The following is a 20,330-nucleotide window of genomic DNA, read 5'->3' on the forward strand; positions in this document are numbered from 1 at the left end:
TGTCCATCAGTCTTCAGAGAGTGGGCTGGGTACTCAGCTAGTGAACATCGCCAGAGCCCTGAGGAAGAGGATGATCAACCAGCAGCAAACTTAGACGCACCCCGGTAGCTGCTGTAGGTCTAGCTGAGACCCCGACTTGGCATCTCTAGGGGATGTTTATAACAAAGTGAAGGAGGATCAGAGCATTTTTCTTTTGCACTCTTTTTGCTTTGCTCTTTCCATGCTGTTTAATTATTTGATTTAAATTTAGCAATGCTCATATTAGCAGAGGAGGCTGAAACGGCTCTGGGCTGGCAGAGAGGATGTGAAAGAAGTGTAAACACATGACTGGGAGACTAGAAAGGGAGTTGCTACACATAACTGGGGGATTTCAGTATTATTCTGGATAGAACTGTAACTGCAGCATCCTCTGTGTACCATCTTCAGCCTGTTTGACCCCTTTGCAAGCCACAGCGGTGCCACGTAGGTACCAGCAGGCTCCTCGGAGAGCAGGAGCTGCTGCAGTCCGAGGAGTCCCTGCGGCTGCTGGAGGCTTTGGTGCAAGCAGGTAGCGTGCAGTCAAGCTGCTCGCTGCTCTAGCTCCACTCCTAAACCTTGTACCCATGAACCTGGTGTTGCCTCAGGAAGATTTCTGCCTTCAGGAGCAGTCTATTGCATAAGCAGAGAGAGAGCAAACCTCATGTAGCGTCCCGCTTGTCTCCAGTTGTGGATGAGCCCCAAGCACTGGAGCATCTTTGGCTCAGCCCCGCAGCTCTGCCGCTCTCTGCATTGCAGAACATCCCCAGCATAAAAGGCGAGGAAGGGCTGTCCACCTTCCTCCTCCCGCGTCTCTCCCCTTCCCCTTCCGCCTCAACGTGCTCATTCATGAAAAAATGTCCGTTGGATGGACATGGAGAGAGGAATTAATGTTGGCAAGGTGTTTCCATGCATTGGCCAAGGGAGGCTGTAGGCTCAGAGGATTTTAATCTTTGTTTTCACAGCTGGGTTTGATATTATCCTTTCTACTCTCCAGCTTTTTATTGCTGCTCACTCTCCAGAACAACCTGCTGCAAAGCAGCGTGTGCATCATGCTGCTGAGTTGTTTGAGCACAACTCAAAGGATCGCAAGGGTCCTCTGCGTGCAGCCCCACTGCAGCCCAGCTCTGCAGGCCCTTTCCCACCTGGCTCTGCATGGGCGAAGGTGGCCAGGCAGCGGAGGCTGGCTCCATCCATCCCTTGGTAGGAGAGGGCAGGCAGCAACTCAAGGAGCTGCCATGGGAAGGTGTGTGTTCCAGGGGCATTGGGAAGGTGTCCCCCTCAGCCTTGTGCACGTGGTTTGATGGGACCATGGGCAAACCCCCAGGCCTTGGTGAGGGCCCCTACCTTGGTGGGGTTTGCCTGAGCAAGAAGGGACATCCCCCAAGGGTAGTGGTGCTGGTGCGGGATTTGGAGAGCTGGATGCGTGGCATGGCAGACAGGCTGGTAGGCACCTCTGCCCAATGTGGTGGAGAGGATGTGCTCAGCACCTTGTTGCATGCTCAARGGCTTGGACCTCTAGTGCTGAAGGTGTCCCTGGTGCCATCCTTTGCATCAGTATGGCCCAGGCAAGATGGGATGGGCTTGGCTCCACCTGGATGCCAGCTTGAGGGGACCTCAGTAGCTCTCTGGTGGAGACCCTGATTCAAAGCCCCTCTTGCCCCACGAGCAAGGTGGAGGAAAATGTGCCRTGCACACGTGGCCTCCCTTCTTGGCACGGGGGACCACTCGCTTCCAGATGTGAGGTATGATGCAAAGAGCCCTCACGCAGGAGCCGCTGACCTATCCGGTGTCAGAGGGTGGGGGCCCACCTATGTAAACACATCCAGGAAGCCTCCTGTCCCTTTTCCACACCGCGCTCTCCTTTGGACCAGACCAGCCAGCCTCCACCGATGCTCCATCCAGAGGGCTCCCAGGGAAGGTACCGTACCGCACGCCCAGCTCTGGGCATTTCTCTCTCGTATTCCCTCTTTTCTGTATGTAAGCATAACTATATAATTATCTCTGTATATAATTACCTAAGTGGCCATTTAAATATTTACTGGTGATACTGGTGGAACAATAAATCTCGGTTAGCAGAGTAGAAACCTGCCCCAGTCATGCTGGGACCCCAGCCAGAAGGATAGGGAGGCACTTGTAGTAATAATGTTTCCTTTTTCTTCATTTTCTGTTTTGTCTGTTATCGAAGAACAGTTGGCAAAAGAGTATCCAACACGTTTGTTTCCTCATTTATCACATTCTGGTCTCCCTCTCTTCCCTTTTAGCTATGTTTAAGTCTTATTAGTAATGGAAAAATGAGCCATAAAGCTACACTCAAGTGTCTGGTATTTTTGCTTTAACCTTTGCTTTCTGGTCTTCAATATCCTTATGTAGTTTATGTTGGGCTTTTGTAGGTGGATGAAGCTGGGTAGTCACTGCTTGTCTTTCTGGGCATGTACTGTTTCTGTCCTCCCCTGCCCTGGTGGCCTTGGTGAAATCCCTCTTACGGTAACTGCTTCAGCACTGAATTTTTCCATGTGTTGTTGCAACATGAGATCATTGCAGCTTGTACAGGGGTCCTGTGTAACATTTTGCTGATTTGGAGTTGCAGGATTGGGCTCTGTTGCATGGAGCTTATTCAGGGAGGGAGCAGGGATAGATTTATATGGGGGAGTAAAGGGTACGGTAGCCGTCCCCACTCCTTTTCCCCATTTGCACAACAGTTGGGTCACTGAGTAGCCTCACCATTGTGGCTCTAACTGGCCTGGCTTTTCCAAAATCACAGGCTTTTCCAAAGCCAAGGGGTTGAGTGTCCTAGTGACAGTGCAACTGTTGGGCTTTTCAGGGAGGTTTGGTATCTTAGAAGCACAAGTCCTGCTGGAATAAGATTTGGACCTATCATACATATCCAGCTCCTTGAGCTCCTTGAGCTTCACTTCAGCTCCTGGACAATGGATTTAGGATACCAGTGTTATGTTCTTAGCTTTGAAAAACCTTGGTCTAAGTTTTAATTTGGTCTTTTCCCTAAAGCAACACATCGTTTGCCTGGGGGAATGGCTGCATCCAGCCACTAGGATTGGAAATGCTGCCCACAAAAACTCACGTTTGTTTTATGCTGGTGACTCTTCATCATAACATCAGCACTTGCTGTGCTGGAAGGCAGCTCAGTGGAAGCAGGACCCAGTGAACTGCTTTGCAGGACATGTTTCCTCCTTGCCCTCTTGGGTCTTTCAGGCTATGTCTCAAACCTCTGCAGGCAGAGGTGTGACCGCAGGAAGATATACCTGCACAGGATATAAAACCAGTGTCTGGAAACTCGGAGTGCAGTGTGGGACTCGGCATGTGTTGGCTCAGCACCCTAAACAAATGCCACACCAAAGCAAAAGTACCTTAAATCTGCTTAAAAGTATAGCTGCTCTTCCAAATCACCCACACTTTGTTTTTAACCACACTGTTATTTAAAGCACTAAGGCATGAGCTCTGCTTAGAGAAGAGCTTAGGACAGGACAAGTACTTGGCAGTCATTCAGCGTTCATGGGATATGGCCAAGGTTTAACAGGGAGCATCACGTGCAGGTGAATGGAGCATGGACCTTGCTCAGGCAGCTGGGATGGGTCCTGTGGGTCAGATTCCCACAGTGGTTCAGAGGGGTCTTGCTCACTGCAAGCTCATTTCCGTGTTAGGGTRAAGACACAGTTCCTCTAATCTGCACTTTGGTTAGTAAGTTACAGTTATTTTAGGGGTGGCAAAGACAGGGAGATGTCTTTGCACCCAATTCTCAAGCTGTGCTTCTTGGGGATAAAAGAAATCTCAACCAAACCCCTCAACCCCTCGCCAGAGCCTTCTTCCCTATTGCAYTGTGGTTTGGGCAGGTAGATGCTAGCCAAGAAGTGAACCAGGATTGAGATTGGACTAGGGATCTTTAGAGCTGAGTCCCCACCTTGGCCAACAGGACCATGTTTATTGGTGGGTTGCACAGCCATTTACTTCKGTGCAAAAGTGCTCTCCAGCCAAAGCAGAGTAAGGGCAGTGGTAGGGTTTCCCCTCCTCCCTCTGCCAGGGAAATAGGGTTCCTCCAACCCACAGGATGTGGAGCTCATGGGACAAGTCTAAAAGGGTYGATATCAGAGTCAGTGTTAAGTCCACACAACACAGCACTGACCAGACCTCCTGGTTTAGGATGAAGCGAGCTTGGGGGGCTCCACTGTGAGGAGGAGAAAAGCCCAGAGGCACATTCCCCTTAACAGGAATGTTGCCCTCCCAGCAGAGGCGTTGGTAAGACATGGTCCTTCAGTCTTGCGGCGTATCGCCTCTCACATGGCCAAGGAATGAACTGCATTTTGGCTCTGTAGGACCTTGGCCTTGCCAGGGGCCTGTGGGTGAGATGAGGCCCACTGAAAGTGATTCAGTTTACGGACAGATTTATGTCCTGGCATACTACTGTCATCTGTCTCTCTTCCCAACCGGGTGTCTCACCCTATTTAAAAAAGTATTTAGTGAACCTCTGTTCTCCTGATGCCTGTTTCTGCCTTGGCCTGCTTTTTCAGGCAAAACTGGCATGAACCTAGTTAAAATCCTGGTGGAGGAGCTTGTACTGAGACTTGCTGCACACAATGGAGCTGGTCTAACACCAGACTGGCATCGGTTGGGGATAGGTAGTCAAGCTGGCCGCAGTGACCCTTTTACTGCCGCTCCGTGTCTGGCAGGTGAGGTGAGTGGCAACCAGAACAGGATCAGAAGTGTGACCTCCTATATCAGAGGATCAGCAGGAGCACATCACCCCCAGTGCATAAAATTTGGGCACAATGGAGGCTTAGTGCCTTATGCAAAGCTGTCTAAATATCCTTCATTTGGGTCCGGAGTCACTGGCTTCTCCTGTCACCTCCCTCTCTCTCTTGACACTGTGCACATGTTTTTCATGCAGCTGAATACCAGGGAAAACTGTCCTTCTTGTCCATTCAACACAAGCCAGGGGACCTCGCCCAGCATCTCTTGAATCGAGCCCAGAAGCTGTGGTTGACCTTCCAATCTTTGCTCCCCATCCCTTTGTTTCTGCTCCCTTTTCCTGGGGCTCTTCCAAGCTCCCACTTAATGTACTGTCTCTGCCCATTCACAGGTGTCAGAAAAACCCCTCCACCTTTCTGGAGCGGCCAAAAACGTGGCTGCTTTCTGTACCGCTTGACTTTTTCCAGTGTTCCCTAACACTTCCCACGCACTCTGGTCTTTTTTCCTCTGCCCTCGTTTGTGTTAACGCACCTCTGCTCTGTGAACTGTTAAAGGAGGAGCTACCAGGGGGCAAAAACAGGAGGAGGTGATGTGCCGTGAACTTTTGCACAGCCATTGTTGCTAGGGGACTGACTTCCTCTGATTTATGTTTTTTTTTGCTTTTTTGTCTTTTGTACAAGCTCAGGAAGGTCTACAGCAAGTCAAGCCTGGCCTCACTTCATAGGGATGTGCTTTAGAAAAGGCAGCGCTAGGAACGCTGGCTGGAAATTTTATTGCTTCCTGTTATGAGGGCTCAGGGAACGATGAGTTTGGGGGAGAGAAGCAGGTCGGCACCGAGCCCAGGTACTCCCCCAAAGCGCTCGGGTGGGGCTGGAGATAGACTTTTTTCTTCTCTATTTTTCTGTGGCTACTTCAGGAAAGGGAAGCAAATAGAGAAGGAAATAATTGCTTGATTTGGCCTTTGCAGAGACCTCTGACTCTTGAGGCACATCGCCGCTTTTACTATGCTTTCTTTGGAGCAAGAACAGACAAATAGAAAAATGCTATAAAGAGCTTCGCCGAGCAGTGTGGCTTTCTAATGTTAGCGCTGCCCATAGTGGTACTGCAGCATTTCACGCTTCCTGCGCTTCCTTTCTTTGCTACCTTTCGGTACGTTGACATATGTTACCATAGAGAATAAAATCGGCCTTGAAATTTTCAACAGAAAGGGGCCTGTCCAAAAAATATGTGGTTTTGTCAACGCTGAAATTTATCTCAAGACTATGTCCATCACAATGAAATTTTCAGCTGGGAAGAACCGGAATAAATCATTTCTGCTCATTGGCCTGGGTTTAAATGCTTCCTCTGGGCTTTTCTAGTTTATTACTGTTATTTAACTATATTCACATTTTTTACACTTTCAAAGTGAAGTGCTTTTGCCTTTCTGYGGTCATCATTCGGCAATATCAAGAAGACACATTTCAATGTTACTGAGCAGAGAGATTTTATTCATTCTGTTAATATCATTGGTCTTTTTGGTCCAAATACAAACTAAAGCAAATTCTGTTTTCTGACCTATGTTTTTGGTCTTTTTGGCTAACAGAGGCCCTACAGTGGTCATAAATCGCTCAAATCTAATGGAAATTCAAATTCAGAGTTTATATTTTCAGAGTGCTTTAATGAAAACAGCCTTCACCTTGTTTTCAAATATCCTTACACGAGATAGATAGCCAAAATTTCCACAGGCTTTTGAAAATGTGTGAGACCTGATTTTCTGAGATTGGCCCTTGCAGGAGCCAGAGACCAACTGCGATATTCTGGTCCAGGTCAGGCGCTTTCTTGGGYTCACCTAGCAAGCACAGATGGACGCGCGTAAAGATCAGAAAAGAACGAACCTGACGAGAAATGGCTAGGTGCCTTGGCTCGCTGCAGTTCAGACGGCACGTTTGCTCCGCGGTTGTCATCACCACTGTGCTGGGGTCGACCCGGGTGTCTGTGCAGCAGCTCCTGAACGGCTCCCAGGGGTGGCCAAGTGTGCTAACGGGACAATTTGCCTTAACACCACCAGTTACTGTTTCGAGTGGCAGTCTCACCCTCCAGTAATGGAGGAAATCATGGCATAACCCTGGGAGAAAGGTGCTGTCGAGCTGGAAGCAGTCCTAAACCCAGCCCATCAGGGTTTAGATCCTGCTTTTTCTCTTGAATTGTTGTTGCCTGCTAAAGGGAGGTTGGAGTCACTGAACATCTCAAATTTAGCCTGGAGAGGCATGGTCACTGGCATAGCAGGAATAAGTCTCTTCCCTTCTTTTTGATTTTTAAGACACATTCCCTGTTTTTCCAYCTTCTCATCACCTGTCCAAGTCCGGCATTATCCACTCAAATTCCCACAAGTGTTTTTGAAGCAGAGAGCTTTGCTTCACAAGGCAAACGATGAAGTTGGGGTAAGGAATCACTGCGGCACGCTGTGAAAGAGAGGAGCAGGAATCTCCGAGTCTTTAGGACGAGACCTGGTGCCTTTCAGGAGATGATGTTTGAGGAAACATGAGCTATCAGGCTCGACAGGACAGAGAGGGGCGGGTCGGTGACCTGGGTTGGGTGCAAATGTGTGGCTGGTCCTCTTCTTCCAACCCCATAAATTCCTCGCACGGAGACCGGCGGCTCTGAAGACAATGAGGATAATGGCAGGAAGAGGGGAATTTCAGAAAAGGAGGAAGCGTTTACAGAGGAGGGCGCCGTTCTCTGAAGCACATGTTTATGCCTGACCAAAATCTCTGTTTAAAGCCATTTTTAGAACAGCGGCACTCTGATAAAGCGACAGGGCTGCAAATAGCAGCCCAGCCAAAGCAGAGGCACTAATGAGATTAAAACCTGCCGCTTTTCCCTCTTTAGCCAGGACGTTTTAAAGAGGTGCCTTCCCTTGTACTGTCACCGTGAGACCTTATCATTCACCGGTAAAGCTATAAGCCCCCCCCCCCCATTTATGGAATTATAAAAATGCTGGGGGAAAAGAAAAAAAAAACAAGAAAATTCAGCAGTTCTGCAGTGGAGTTTAGATTATGCAAAGAGGGGAGAATTTTTTTTGCAAAATCTCTACTTTCCTTTTAGACAGCTTTGGTATCTTGTTCTTGTCGCTCTCCAGCCTGGGGACCTCTCCTGGGGCTCTTCCACCCCTGTCCATCACTGAGCCTGAATTTTACCTCTCTCTCCCCAGTCCCCATCTGGTGCCTTTGCAGCAAGGCTACCCTCATTTGCTGGATTCAAACGTTTTTGCTCCCCAGGCATGTAATTCTGCTGCCTCCTAAGCCAGCAATGCTCCTAAATCCAACAACTTCCAATAAGGTCAAAATTTGATGCTCCTAATTTGTTTCAGTTTTGTGAAATTTGTCTCAGCACAGTAAAGTTGCATCCTGGCTTATGTTTTAAACAGCAACCTTATTAATTGGGCAAAGATGTGTTTCTTCATTTGATATAGTTTTGAAATGGATTGAATGAAAAAACAAAAGGTGAAAATTAGAGAAGTAAATGCATCGGCTCCATCAGAGCAATGCAGCACAGAGATTTGTAGAGATTGGGCCAGACTAGAAAATTTTGCTTGCTACTCATCACTGACATAGTAGGAGACATAATACTAGATCTGATTATTGTTAGCATCCAACTGTCATTCATTTTAGCTGGATACTTAAACATTTATGACATGATCATTTATAGATCAATATTCTAAAATACGAGAGGTGCCTGGGTGGATAGACGGCTCCCAGGAGAAGCCAGAATTGCACAAGTCTCCATTACACACATTCCCTTTCTTTCTCAGCCCTCTTTTTTATTGCCCTTTTTCAGTTCCAAGCATTATTTAGAGGCCAGGACATGGGGCACTGAAGGGATGGGCAGGGGAAAAGGTGCCTACAACTGTTTTAGTCTGGGGATTTATTCAGGGCTGGAAAAGCTCTGTTTGTTCTCCAGTGTCTGCCTTGGAAGGAGGAAAACAAACTGTTTATGAGAGTGTGCATATTCCTGCTCTTCTGTGTTATTACTGCAGATACGCACAGCACAGACTTTGGCTTTCACACAACCTGTCCCCTCTGATGGTGAAAACCGAGCTAAAACCTTCCCGCTCCCTGCCTGCTTCGCACCCCGCTTGCGGCCGTATCTGCTGTGCCRAAGGCCGGGGGCAAAGCAGACGGAGCACTGGTCACCCAAAGAGCGGTGCCCCTTGAGAAGACTTCCACCGAGAGAGCTTGCTGGGTGTATAAATAACCCACGCAGGTTAGAAAGCAAAGGGCCAGGAAAGGCTGCTTGACCCGCGGGACCRGCACTGTGCCGAGCTGCCTTTTATCTCTAAGTTGCTCCTTGCAGTCCTGCAGAGCCTGAAAGTTGTTCTCAGATAGTTATTTATAAATAACTGTACTCTCTGCAGCTCCGTCCTACTCCAGCTGGAGCTGGTCATAGTTTTGCCACAGTCTCTGATGGGAATGAGAGCTCGGTAGTCATTCCTCAAAGCTGATGGAGCTCAAAGCACTTGCCTTTTTGATGAMGGTGGTGTGAAACGTGCTGGAAATCACAGGGTCCCCGCATGGGACCATGGTGTGGCACCTATGGAGGTGGCCCACCAGGYTGTCCCTAGATGTGAAGGTCTGCGTGGGTGAGAAGGTCACCACTGCTGTGCAGGTGGCCTTCGCAGGGCTCCCTGAAGCAGGCGGGAGGCCGGCTCCAAGCCCTGGGAACCGTGCGGTGGCAATGTGGCCTTGGCTTGCTGCACATTTCCTCTGTCTCAGCTGGGGTCCACACCACGTGWCCAGGCAGGTCCTGTTTCCCATGAAATGATTTCAGCAGCATGTTGAGGGCTGAAATGCTATTTTAGGATGTGTGCTGCCGTCTACTTTGAAGAGCGCAGCCCTCACTCAATGCAGCTCTGACAGCCCTTGGATATGACCCTGGCAAAGCAGTGCTGTGCATTAATCTGCCCCGTTCCTGGCGTCTTGACTGGGGAGGGAAGGGTGGGACAACACTGCCCAAATCGCAGATGTGCAGCATTTCACAGCCTGTTGGCCATGTTGTCCTCTGGCAAAGCTGTCCTACTTGAGTTGCAGCCCGGGCTTTCTGTGGCCATCACCACCAAGATCCTGCGCGACGTTGTTAGCCAAGTGATGGCTTCTGGATGGGACATCTCCAGGAAGATTGGGGCGTTGCTGAAGGGAGAGGTCCAGACCCAGTGCTCTCCACTGAAACCAGCTCCCTATCCCCACCAGGTCCTTTGAGAGTGCAAGCTTTGTAGGAGCATTGTACGCTTAAGCTGAAGGATGCACCAGGGTCATGACAATTTAACTTCATTAAGGGCTAATTTCCCCCTGCCAAAAAAAAGCCTGTTTCCCTATGCCCAAGGGTATGTCCACCCCTACACGTAACTTAGCTTAACGCTGGGCTCTTTCCACCTGCCTATCAGAGATGGCTACTTCTGAATGAGAAATTAAGCAATCACTGTGCATGACTAGTCATTTTTTTATCTGAAGAGCTTCCAGAAAGTAGCTGCAGTACATCCAGAAACACCACCCCCCCGGAGGACCTGTTAGCGTGAGGCTGTGCCACGTGGCCGAGTTCTGATGGGAGCAGCCTCACGCATCCATTGGCTCTTGCGGAGCAACTTCCAATGGCATGGCCAAAGCACGACGCCAGCGTGGCCCAGTGCAAGGACACCACTGCTTACAAGATCATCGGGGTGAGGTGCTCCAGAGAGCAGCAACTGCCCATCCACCCCCCTTTGGGATTTTTGGGCAACCGCAGCCTTTTTGCAAAGGTTGTAAATCTGACAGCACCCTCCTGAGATGAAAGCTCCTGATTGATAGACCATATGGTTTCTAACTTCTCCCTTGATCAAAATGGGCATCCTCTGTGCTTTCTCCCCTGGAGGGTTTGCCTGATCCTTTTTTTGTGCTGTTGGCCACTGCTGTCACTTCCTTCTCCTCATTCCCGGCCTCTGGAGAGACACTCTGCCTTGACTCACCATTTCAATCTCAGCAGCTACCTGGAGTCCCAGCCCTGGTGTGGCAACGGCAAGGTTCCCATGAACGTAGTGGGGAACAGAAATGATCCTTGCACTATCAGGAGGGGGATGCTTCTCCATCTGCCTTAGGTCCCATGTTGATTCCCAAATGTCCTTATATGTCTTTTGCTTCTGCAGAGAAGCCAAGAAAGCCCGTGGTGTGCTCAAAAGCCCATCACAGTCCCCACCTTGAGAAGGGAGGTCTGCCCTCTACCTCCACCCATGAGCCCTTTCAGAGAGCCTCGCCTGGGGATGCAGCAAAGCAGGATCCTGAAATAGGTTTTTCTCACTACTGAGTCTTGCCTCTCTCTCTCTCCCTCTCTCTCTCTTTTTTTTTTTTCCACCAATTCTCTGCCCATGGAGCTTTTGCCAAAATGTGTTTTCCACATGTTCCCTATTAGTCATGCTTTCTGTCTTACAAATCTGTTACCAGCGCTGCTAACTGACGCTACGAATTTACTTCCAACAGCCTCCAGAGCTCGACAGCAAAATTCCAGGCAGCGTTCCTAAAACGGACCCAGCAGCTTGTTTGCGTTTAAAAAAATCAGTGCTCYGCTCTTCCCCGTCACGCAGCACCTTCCCTTTGTCCGTAAGGGCTTGGGGAGCCCCGGCGAGGGCCGGAGGCGCCCCACGTTCGCGCACCCGCAGCGGCGGCAGGGAAAGGGCCCGTGGGTGCGAGCGGTCCTCCGGCAGCATCCGCGCGGGGCGTCCCGGCGGCGGGTGCCGCGCTGCCCCAGAGGCGGAGTTTGACGGCCTCTTAAATACTTCCCCGGAGMGCTCGGTTCAAGCCGCCGGGGCATGGCGTGACCGCGGCGGCAGCCGCTTATCTAGGGCCGGGCGACGGGCTCGGCGCGCGGGAAAAACTTGGAATGCGGAGTGGGGGGAGAAACCCGCAGCGAGGAGCACTATGTCACTGTAAGTAGACTTTCCGTTGCGTTTTTCCCTTCAGTTTACACAAGCGGAGAACAGGGTGGGGAGTGGAGCAGCAACGAAAGACTTCCAGTAAAAGCAGGGGGTTTTTTCTGCTTCCCCTCCCCTGCTCCTTGTTCTGCTTATTTTAGACTCAGGTTTTCAAGTTTTCCCAGTTCCAGCAGCTGTGTCTGCAATTGCACAGAGGAGTCAGTAGATCTCGGGAAATAACTGTGAGGCTCGGAGCCAAAAGGCAGACCCTCTACCCAGCTACGCTCGGTTTTCACTATTTTAGGGGTGAGCCAAAGGCTCTAGAAACGTAGCTGTCGGACTGCGTGGGGTTTGGGTCAGGATCAGCTGGGAACACGGTGCAACTCCCCTCTTCGTAGCTGTTTCAAAGTGCRACGTTTACCCAGCAGGTGTTTTATACGCCGCATATCAAATAGTGCGGAGAAGACTGGTGAAGTTAGATAATAGTGAATGAATGGATTGCAAAGCCCGAGGGATGGGAGATGCCCTCATGTGATCTCTCCGACAGGTAATTTAGCTAGATAATCTACCCTCGTGTTATAATCTAATCCATCTACTTGCTGCAGTTCCACACTCATGTTTTTGCCCAGGGATATGGACTATGTAAACTTTTTTACTGAGCAGAGGAATTGAGTTTGAAGCATTTCGACGATTCCAAACCCTGTCTTTTTGTGCTTTGATAGTTTGCATTTTGAGGAGAAGAGTCACAGTCTTGTCCTAATACCATCCTGTTCATTCAGCAGAAGCAATGTGACCGTTTGGAAGCTYGTTTGCCTGATAATTGCTTTCAAAACAGAACGAGGTCCTAAAATCCTCAAGCAGTTAAAGGCATTAAAATCTCATTTKGCACGGAGTGAATGCACAGACTTCCTAGCCAGCCAGTTCTAAAAAAGTGCTGAAAGTTTAACTGAGCAGATTGTAGGAGGGTTTTAACTGAGCAGATTGCAGGAGGGTTTTTTCCTTCGTTTCCGTGGGCTCTTTCCAGTACGGTGCTGGGAGAGGGTGGGCACAAAGGATCATCCAGGTGCACCGAGGCAGCAGCGGGGTCCTTGGGATGCAGAAACAGCGCGAGGTTGTTTCCTGCAGATGTTGCTGCAGATCCAGATGTGCACGGAGGGTGGCAGGTTTTCGGAGCTGGCGGAATTTGCACTGTTCAGGACGGGACTAACAGCTACAGCTGGTAGCTGGTAACCTTCTCAGAGCAAAACATCAGATCAAACCTTGAATATTTACTCCAAAATCCATCGTTACCCAGGTCAGACCCTCACTGCCCCAGCAAAAGTTCTGTTGGAAGCTTCCTCAGCTCTCCGGTAATTTTGTCCTTGAGTACCAATTGCAAAATGGTAAATTATCCCCAGTTTAGACCTCCTAAGTGAGCACTGAAATGAACTGAAGTGCTCGACATGACATTTGCAGTCCACGTTTTAGAACAAATCTGATTTTGCGCTTGCAGGAAATTGGAGGTGCAGATGGGAGCAGATGGATGGCTAAATACTGGCATAGGAGTAGTCAGGCTGGAGCAGACCTGCACTCCAGCACGTCCCAAGCCCTGCTGCTGCCGGCACCAGGTGCTGTGGAGACGGACGCACCATGTCCTGCAGCAGGCAATTRCGGCACAGTCGTGCAGTGGGGCCTAACCCTTCCCAGCCTCCCATCAGCTGGACTCTGGTCAAGTGCCTGGATTAATCCTGCAAATATTTTAACTCCCCATTTTGCCCATACCTGAGTGCAGACACAAATCAGCAGCAGAGTTAAAGACATTTTGAAATGTATCCATTGAGTTTAAAGGAGCAAAAATCACTTAAACAGGGGGCTTTCCCATCTTGCTGCTTAATAAACCCCATTTCCTTAATAAATAGCTCTGTAGAGATCATTTTTCACGTTCTTCTGCAGTGACTGTATCTGCAGAAGCATTTTTATGACCATTGTGGCTGAGGCATGGTGGACTCACCACAGCAGAGGTTTTCTGGACATTGATGGACCCAAGTGGACCCTCTCCCTGCCCGCTGCGTGTCAGGGCTCTCCTCCGTTACAGTAACCCCTGGAAGCCGTGGTGGTACACCCATTGCACAGACCCAAACAAAACTGTCCCAGATACCTCCAGTCTACCCAGGGAGGCTGCTGGCTTGAGTCACTTTTGGGACAGGAGATGGGGATTTTGGTGCCAGTGACTTTCAGAGCTGTTGTGCTTCAACTGAGAAGTTCGGGATAGGCAGGAGACCTTCCTCACCTCTTCTTCCGGCTTGTTAGCCAGCCTAAGGCAAATTGCTTCCCCACTCTCTGCCTCAGTTTCTCTAGCTGTAGGAGAAGAATAACAGCCCTCGCCACCATCTGTAAAGTGCTCCTGCTGTCTGAGTCCAGCGTGTGAAGACTTAGGGTTTTGGGTTCACAGAGGATTTGTTTGATCTAGAAATAGCAGGGTTAGAAAATTCCATCTGCCTTCTCTCGAGAGCTCTTGACACTGAAAGAATTTAGCTGGATCTCGAGCCTCGGGCCACGTCGTTCCCTCCCGCAGCAGCGTGGAGACTCGCGCTGAGCAAACTAGCTGCGTTTGGCTCATATCCGAAGACACAGCATGAGGAAAATAACATTCCGGAAAGGCAGAATGTGGAGAATAGAGCAAGTCACGTTTCCCTCATTGCTCCCGCTCGGGGCTGTGCCCACAGAGCGCTGTGCCAGGGAAAGCAGCTGCACAAGGGCTCCTTCCCACCCACCCCGTCGCAGCCAGCGGGGTCGAGCTCCAGCTTGTGCCATGGAAACCCTGTGCCTAATTGTGTATTTTCATGTCAAACCAGTGCAAAATCCCCTTAGGACCGGGCTCATGTCTCATGGTGTCATTTGGCCTCCTGGACACTTATCTTCGTGAATGAGCCAGGGTTGAACTGAGGGGTGGCTTTGGTGTGGGTCAGGCTTCCCCAGTAAATGTACGGTAGTTCCTTCCTCTTCCTCTGCATGACCTTGAGCGATGGCATGGGAAGAGCTGTGCTGGGGCAGCTACCACCGAGCCGTAACACACTGCTGTGTGGACACACTCATGTCCACGCTCACATGCTTGACTCCACCATCCACCACCAACATATCCCCTCTTTGCTGTTGGATGCAGGAGCAAGCATCATCTCAAGGATGAGTCTTGGCTCACAGACACCTCATTTACTGCCTGCCATCAGGTGCCTATGTGCAGACAAGGTGGTGAACTCCCTTGCAGTCAGTGGAGCTTGAGAACTGATGTAGGTGTCTACTGGAGGGTGAGCTGAACTGCTCTCTGGGCTCTGCTGGCTTTAATGGGTACAGGTGAGCACCCACATACAAACACCCTGATGTTAATCTGCCTTTTAATCCATGCACTGAGTCCCACCTGAGCTGTCTAAGCTCAAACATGGTCTGAATAGAAACAAAAGTAAATGATGGCTTTTCAAAGCAGAAATCCCCACCAGACACGGTGGAGGAAACATGTCTCTGCAGCAGAGGGACCTATCCGCCCAGCCTATCCTCTGCCACTCCAGGGTGAGAGCCCCACTGTCCCAGCAGGAGCCCCACCAAGATGCCCTTCAGATCTGGGTGCCTTCCTTATCTCGCCCCCACCAAGCTGGAGCTGCTTCAATGTCTGCTTCACCTCGGTCCTTCTTCACATCTTCCTTGGGGAGGGAATTGCATATGCTGAGCAAAGTTGTGTCTTGCAGTGTTTTCTATATTGCCCGCTTGGCAATGGAACTAGGGTTGGTTTTCTTCCTAGTGGTGTAAGGGACAGTTTCTGCCCTGGTTATGCTCCGTGGCAAAATTATAAAAGGAAAACATCTAACTGAGCCTAAAAAAAATAGCGATCACCCTCTTCCTTCATTTTTTTAAATGGTTTGATTAAAAAGTAGCTATCTAGACAGCCTACTTTTAAATATTTTTTATACCTGTCCTGGTGAGTTATGCTTGAAAAATAACTGGATCATCATGATTTGCAGCGACGAATGACAGCATTGAGTGTGCTACTGCTGTCAGTACCTGACGCTGAGTGCGGGATGCACACGTCCAAAGAACGAGCAAGGGGTCGGGCTGGTGCACCCAAGGCTGGCGAGCGGGATTAGCAAGTGCTTTCACTTTCCTGGACTCCACCATGGGGTCATGAGTCCCCAGGTATCTGTCAGGGCTGCTGTCAGTCAAATAGGTGCGTGTCTTTCTTGGTGCCTGTGGGTAACCCAAGGAGGTTGGGCTGAGGCCCCACTGCAAGTCAAGCTAAGCCCAAAATAGCTATTATGAGCTCTTCCTCCCCAGCTGCCCAGGTCTTCCAACAGTCGCATGGTCTTCTCTGAAAGTTTTTGAAGGTTATTTTTAAAACAGCCTGCATTTGATTTAAGCATTTGTTTTGTTTTGTTTCTCAAAAGGAACTTAAAAGCTCTGTCGGCCTGAAAATATAAATATTCCCATTCTTCTGCTGACTTTTTTGCATTTTTCTGGGCTTGCTGATGAAAGCCATTTCAGCAGTGTGAATCTCTGTGAGGTGGGGAACATCTCCCATTCCCACATTCAGCCTCTCCCATATCCCTTCCCTCATGGAGTGCTTGAGCACGTGATGCACAAGCAAGAGATTATCACAAATTAATTGTCTTTTTGTGCCTATGTTCCTTCCCTTCTCCACTATGTTCATTTATCCCAAAGCCCCCAAAGCCTTGTTACAGCTGAGCAATGTCTTGAAAGAGGCAATAAAATGGGTAACAGGAATCTAATAGATCCTGGGGCTTGTCTTGTTATGAACTTACATACATCCAGTGTAACCAGGTATCCCTGCCTCCTATCAAGGTGGTGCAGCACGTCCCCACACCGGCCACGGCTTGGTCCCCAATGCTAGACTGACTCTATTGCTGACTGTTGCCACAGACATTAACTTATGTTTTTTGCTTCTCTCTCCTCCTTCAGGTTATAACTGAGTAGCCCTTATGACCAACATGAGCTGGAGCTTTCTAACCCGCCTGCTAGAAGAGATTCACAATCACTCCACCTTCGTGGGGAAGGTCTGGCTCACCGTGCTGATCGTCTTCCGCATTGTCTTGACAGCGGTTGGAGGGGAGTCCATCTACTCCGATGAGCAGAGTAAGTTCACCTGTAACACCAAGCAGCCTGGCTGCGACAACGTCTGTTACGATGCCTTCGCACCGCTGTCACACGTCAGGTTCTGGGTCTTCCAGATCATCATGATATCCACCCCTTCGGTCATGTATCTGGGCTATGCCATCCACAGGATCGCCAGGTCCTCAGAAGAGGAGAAGAAGTTCAAGGGATTCAAGAAAAAGAAGCAGTTTGCTTTGAACTGGCAGGCAGTGCGCAGCCTGGAGGACCCGATGGAGGCAGATGAAGAGGAACCCATGATCTCTGATGATACAGCAGAAAACGAAAAAGCCAAAGACAAACCCAAAAGCAAAGAACAGCAGAAGCATGATGGGAGGAGGCGCATCCAGGAAGAAGGACTGATGAAAATCTATGTGTTCCAGCTACTTGCCAGAGCTTCATTTGAAGTCTGCTTCTTGGTAGGGCAGTATCTTCTCTACGGTTTTGAAGTTGAAGCTTTTTTTGTCTGCAACAGAGTCCCTTGCCCTCACACTGTGGACTGCTTTGTGTCCAGGCCAACAGAGAAGACGATCTTTCTCCTGGTGATGTATGTTGTGAGTTGTCTGTGCTTATTGCTCAACATGTGTGAGATGTTTCATCTGGGGTTTGGGACTATCCGAGATGCCATTCGTAACCGAAAAATCAACAGCTTTAGGCAGCCTCCCTACAACTACGCCTACCCAAAGAACATCTCTTGCCCTCCTGAGTACAACCTGGTAGTGAAATCAGAGAAATCCACCAAGCTCCCCAATAGCCTGATGGCCCATGAGCAGAACTTGGCTAATGTTGCTCAGGAGCAGCAGTGCACAAGCCCAGATGAGAATATCCCGGCAGACTTGTCCACCCTTCACAAACACTTGCGAGTGGCCCAGGAGCAATTAGACATAGCGTTTCAGAGCTACAGCAGCACCCAGCCCAACACACAGCCTTCTCGAACCAGCAGTCCCGCCTCGGGTGGCACCGTGGTAGAGCAGAACAGGGCCAACACCGCCCAGGAGAAACAAGGTGCTAAACCCAAAGCCTGCTTGGAGAAAGGAAGCTCAAGCAGCAAAGACGGAAAGACATCTGTTTGGATATAGCTCGTTTAAAAGGAGAGAGGGCAGTGTAAGTGGAGTTTTTATTTTGGTTTGTTTCTGTTTTTCAGTATTGTCTTGAGTTCATTTCACAGGGCACAGGCGCAATTTTTATATGGAAGTCAGCAGTGAAAAGGAGTTTCAGACCAATTTAGTGTTGTCTTCCAGTACATTAACAAAAGACATTTCCTTACTATTTCCAAGCCATTCTCCAGCTGGGAACCTCCAGTGAGCAATAGCAAGGGTCAGAGACCTTGCATATCCGACCTGTTCGGTCACTGCTGCGTCTCCCAACAGGGACTGGACAATGCGCTGATGGGGAGAGGAGCTGCTGGTCGCTCAGAAGAGAAGTCACCCCTACAGTGAGCAACTCCTCCCCTGCAGTGTGAGGATAGCGTACTGTAGGTTAGGGAGTGTTTAATTATTAAATATCCTTAATCAAAATTAATCGCCGATCCCTTGATTAAAAGGGAAAACAGCTGACACATTGCATGAACTTTCATGACACACTTATGGCTAATTTCCTGTCTGAATTCGTAGCTGCATTAGCAGGCATCATTGGAAACGTATGCAACAGAGATTTGTGCTTTGCGTTGTAACCTGGAACGCACGTCAGGTTATGGGGGGCAGAAACGCAGTGACTGTATCTGCACAGGGAGACCTGAGAGCATAGCACAGTGCTAAAGGTTTTATTTTTTTTCTTCCTCCGCATTGAAACAAAAAGCAAATATGATCAAACACTCCATCGCAGGAGTTAGCAGTGGAACTGCATCATAACGGTTTTGGGGTAGCTCTTGCTGCAGATGTGATGGGGATCGTTGCACTTACAGCATTTTTAACAAACTGCTACTTCACATCATCAGAAAGTGCCTTTATGCAACCAGGAAAACAAAATTGTAAAGGGTTTGGACATCTTTATTGGCTAAATTTGGCTAGATTTGTTTTTCTGTTTAATCAAACCCTTATAGTGGCAGACCACAGATCTATGCATAGCATGTATATGGTGTGTGTCTGTGTGTACATGTAAGTATATATATGGACACATATGAACATGTCTGTGTGAATATATATAAATATATATATATATAAATGTAATATCAACCCGCTGGAAATTTACAGCCTTCCCCTTCACTGGGTAAACCTGGCTGATCCAGAACGACGGCTGATCTTCCTCCTGGAGCAGCCCTTGGGTACAGCCTCACCTGGGGAATCTGCAACTTTTCACATACTTGCTTGGGCACCCAGCAGAAGATCAGTGGGGACAGGACCAGCGAGGCCAGTAACAAGCTTTTCCCTAATTTATGGGAGATTTTTTGGTTTTGTTTCGGATTTTAGGGGGGGAGGGTTGCAGTTACAAGAGTTTGGGGGCATGTTAAAAAAAGCTGCCGAGCTCCAAGGCTCCTGCTAGTATTGCGAATATACTTTGTCAGGGTGGTTTCACCCTGCATCTCTTGTACAGCTGTGGGCCTGTGGCTTTGCCACCATCCAGTAAGACAAAGTAGAAAGAAAACCTACTATATAGGTTTTTTGTTAGCTTGAGGAAAAGACCATCTGCTGCCAAATGGTACAGGCTGAAATCAGTTACTGCCCCGCGGTCTGCCGCGTCTCAGAGTGGGTCACATCCTTCAGAGAGCGGAAATCTTCCTGGGATGTCTGTGGCTTGGCAGATGCTCTCACAACCTCCCAGGAGCCACCCTGGAGGACTTAAATAGCCAGAGTATTTAAGAGCAAACTTAACGTGAAATGAGTAAATCCCCACTGAAGGGCAGCACGGCCCATATGCTGAAATGCACCTGCTGTTCATTTGGGGCACTGCCAGCCAGACGAAGTCGCACACAGGTCCCCGTGCCAGTATTTCTTATCCAATGGACCTGTGTAACTGCTTGCTGACCATCTTCCTCATGTCCTTGAGATCAGTCTCCAAAAGTCTCCAGGTTGCCTGTGTGGTCAGGCCCATAGGCCAAATGGATACACCTGAGTATGGCCTTCAGCGCCTGGTAACACTGATAAATCTGTGCAATGCCATTAGACAACAGTGCTGGTAGCAAAAAAGTAGGTTTAAAAATAAATCAAAGAAACATCCAGTGAGGTATTCATCTGCAAATCTTCAATATGGTTTTGCTTAACAGTCTGGAGAATACTTTGAGGCTTGATCCTGGTCCCACTGAAGGCATTGGTAAAATGCCTGGAGCACAGTCTGCTCCTCGTTACTAAAGACCTTCCGCTTGAAAACGATCCACTGGATGCAGGAGGAGGATCAGTGGATCTCCCCAGCAGGAATGGTCAGTGGTAACCCACATCCGTCACATAGAGGGATGGCCCATATGCCACAAATTTTGCACTCCAGGTTCCTAAAGTTCGCACCACAGCGGTGGGGAGAGAAACATATCTGACTGCTCTGCAGGACTGCGCTGCTGCTCCTTGGCCCATGGGAACGCTCTGTGTGGAAACTCATCCTCCTCTGTGGCTCGGGCAATGCAGGGGAGGTG

General features: G+C 49.3%; 1 protein-coding gene across 1 annotated transcript; it reads left to right on the forward strand.

The window, feature by feature from the left end:
• The first annotated feature begins 15,768 nt into the window (after positions 1-15,768).
• GJC2 (gap junction protein gamma 2) lies at positions 15,769-18,111 on the forward strand. The gene is made up of 2 exons (XM_026089784.1): positions 15,769-15,830; positions 16,580-18,111. The coding sequence occupies exon 2, from the start codon at positions 16,600-16,602 to the stop codon at positions 17,845-17,847; it is 1,248 nt and encodes a 415-aa protein (XP_025945569.1). The 5' UTR covers positions 15,769-15,830; positions 16,580-16,599; the 3' UTR covers positions 17,848-18,111.
• Positions 18,112-20,330: the final 2,219 nt, after the last annotated feature.

The sequence above is a fragment of the Apteryx rowi genome, unplaced genomic scaffold, assembly GCF_003343035.1.
Source record: "Apteryx rowi isolate R43461 unplaced genomic scaffold, aptRow1 scaffold_83, whole genome shotgun sequence".
Lineage (NCBI taxonomy): Eukaryota > Metazoa > Chordata > Aves > Apterygiformes > Apterygidae > Apteryx > Apteryx rowi.

Bases quoted from the DNA above. Each gene is read 5' to 3' on its own strand.
- GJC2 (XM_026089784.1), top strand. From the start codon at position 16,600: ATGACCAACATGAGCTGGAGCTTTCTAACCCGCCTGCTAGAAGAGATT.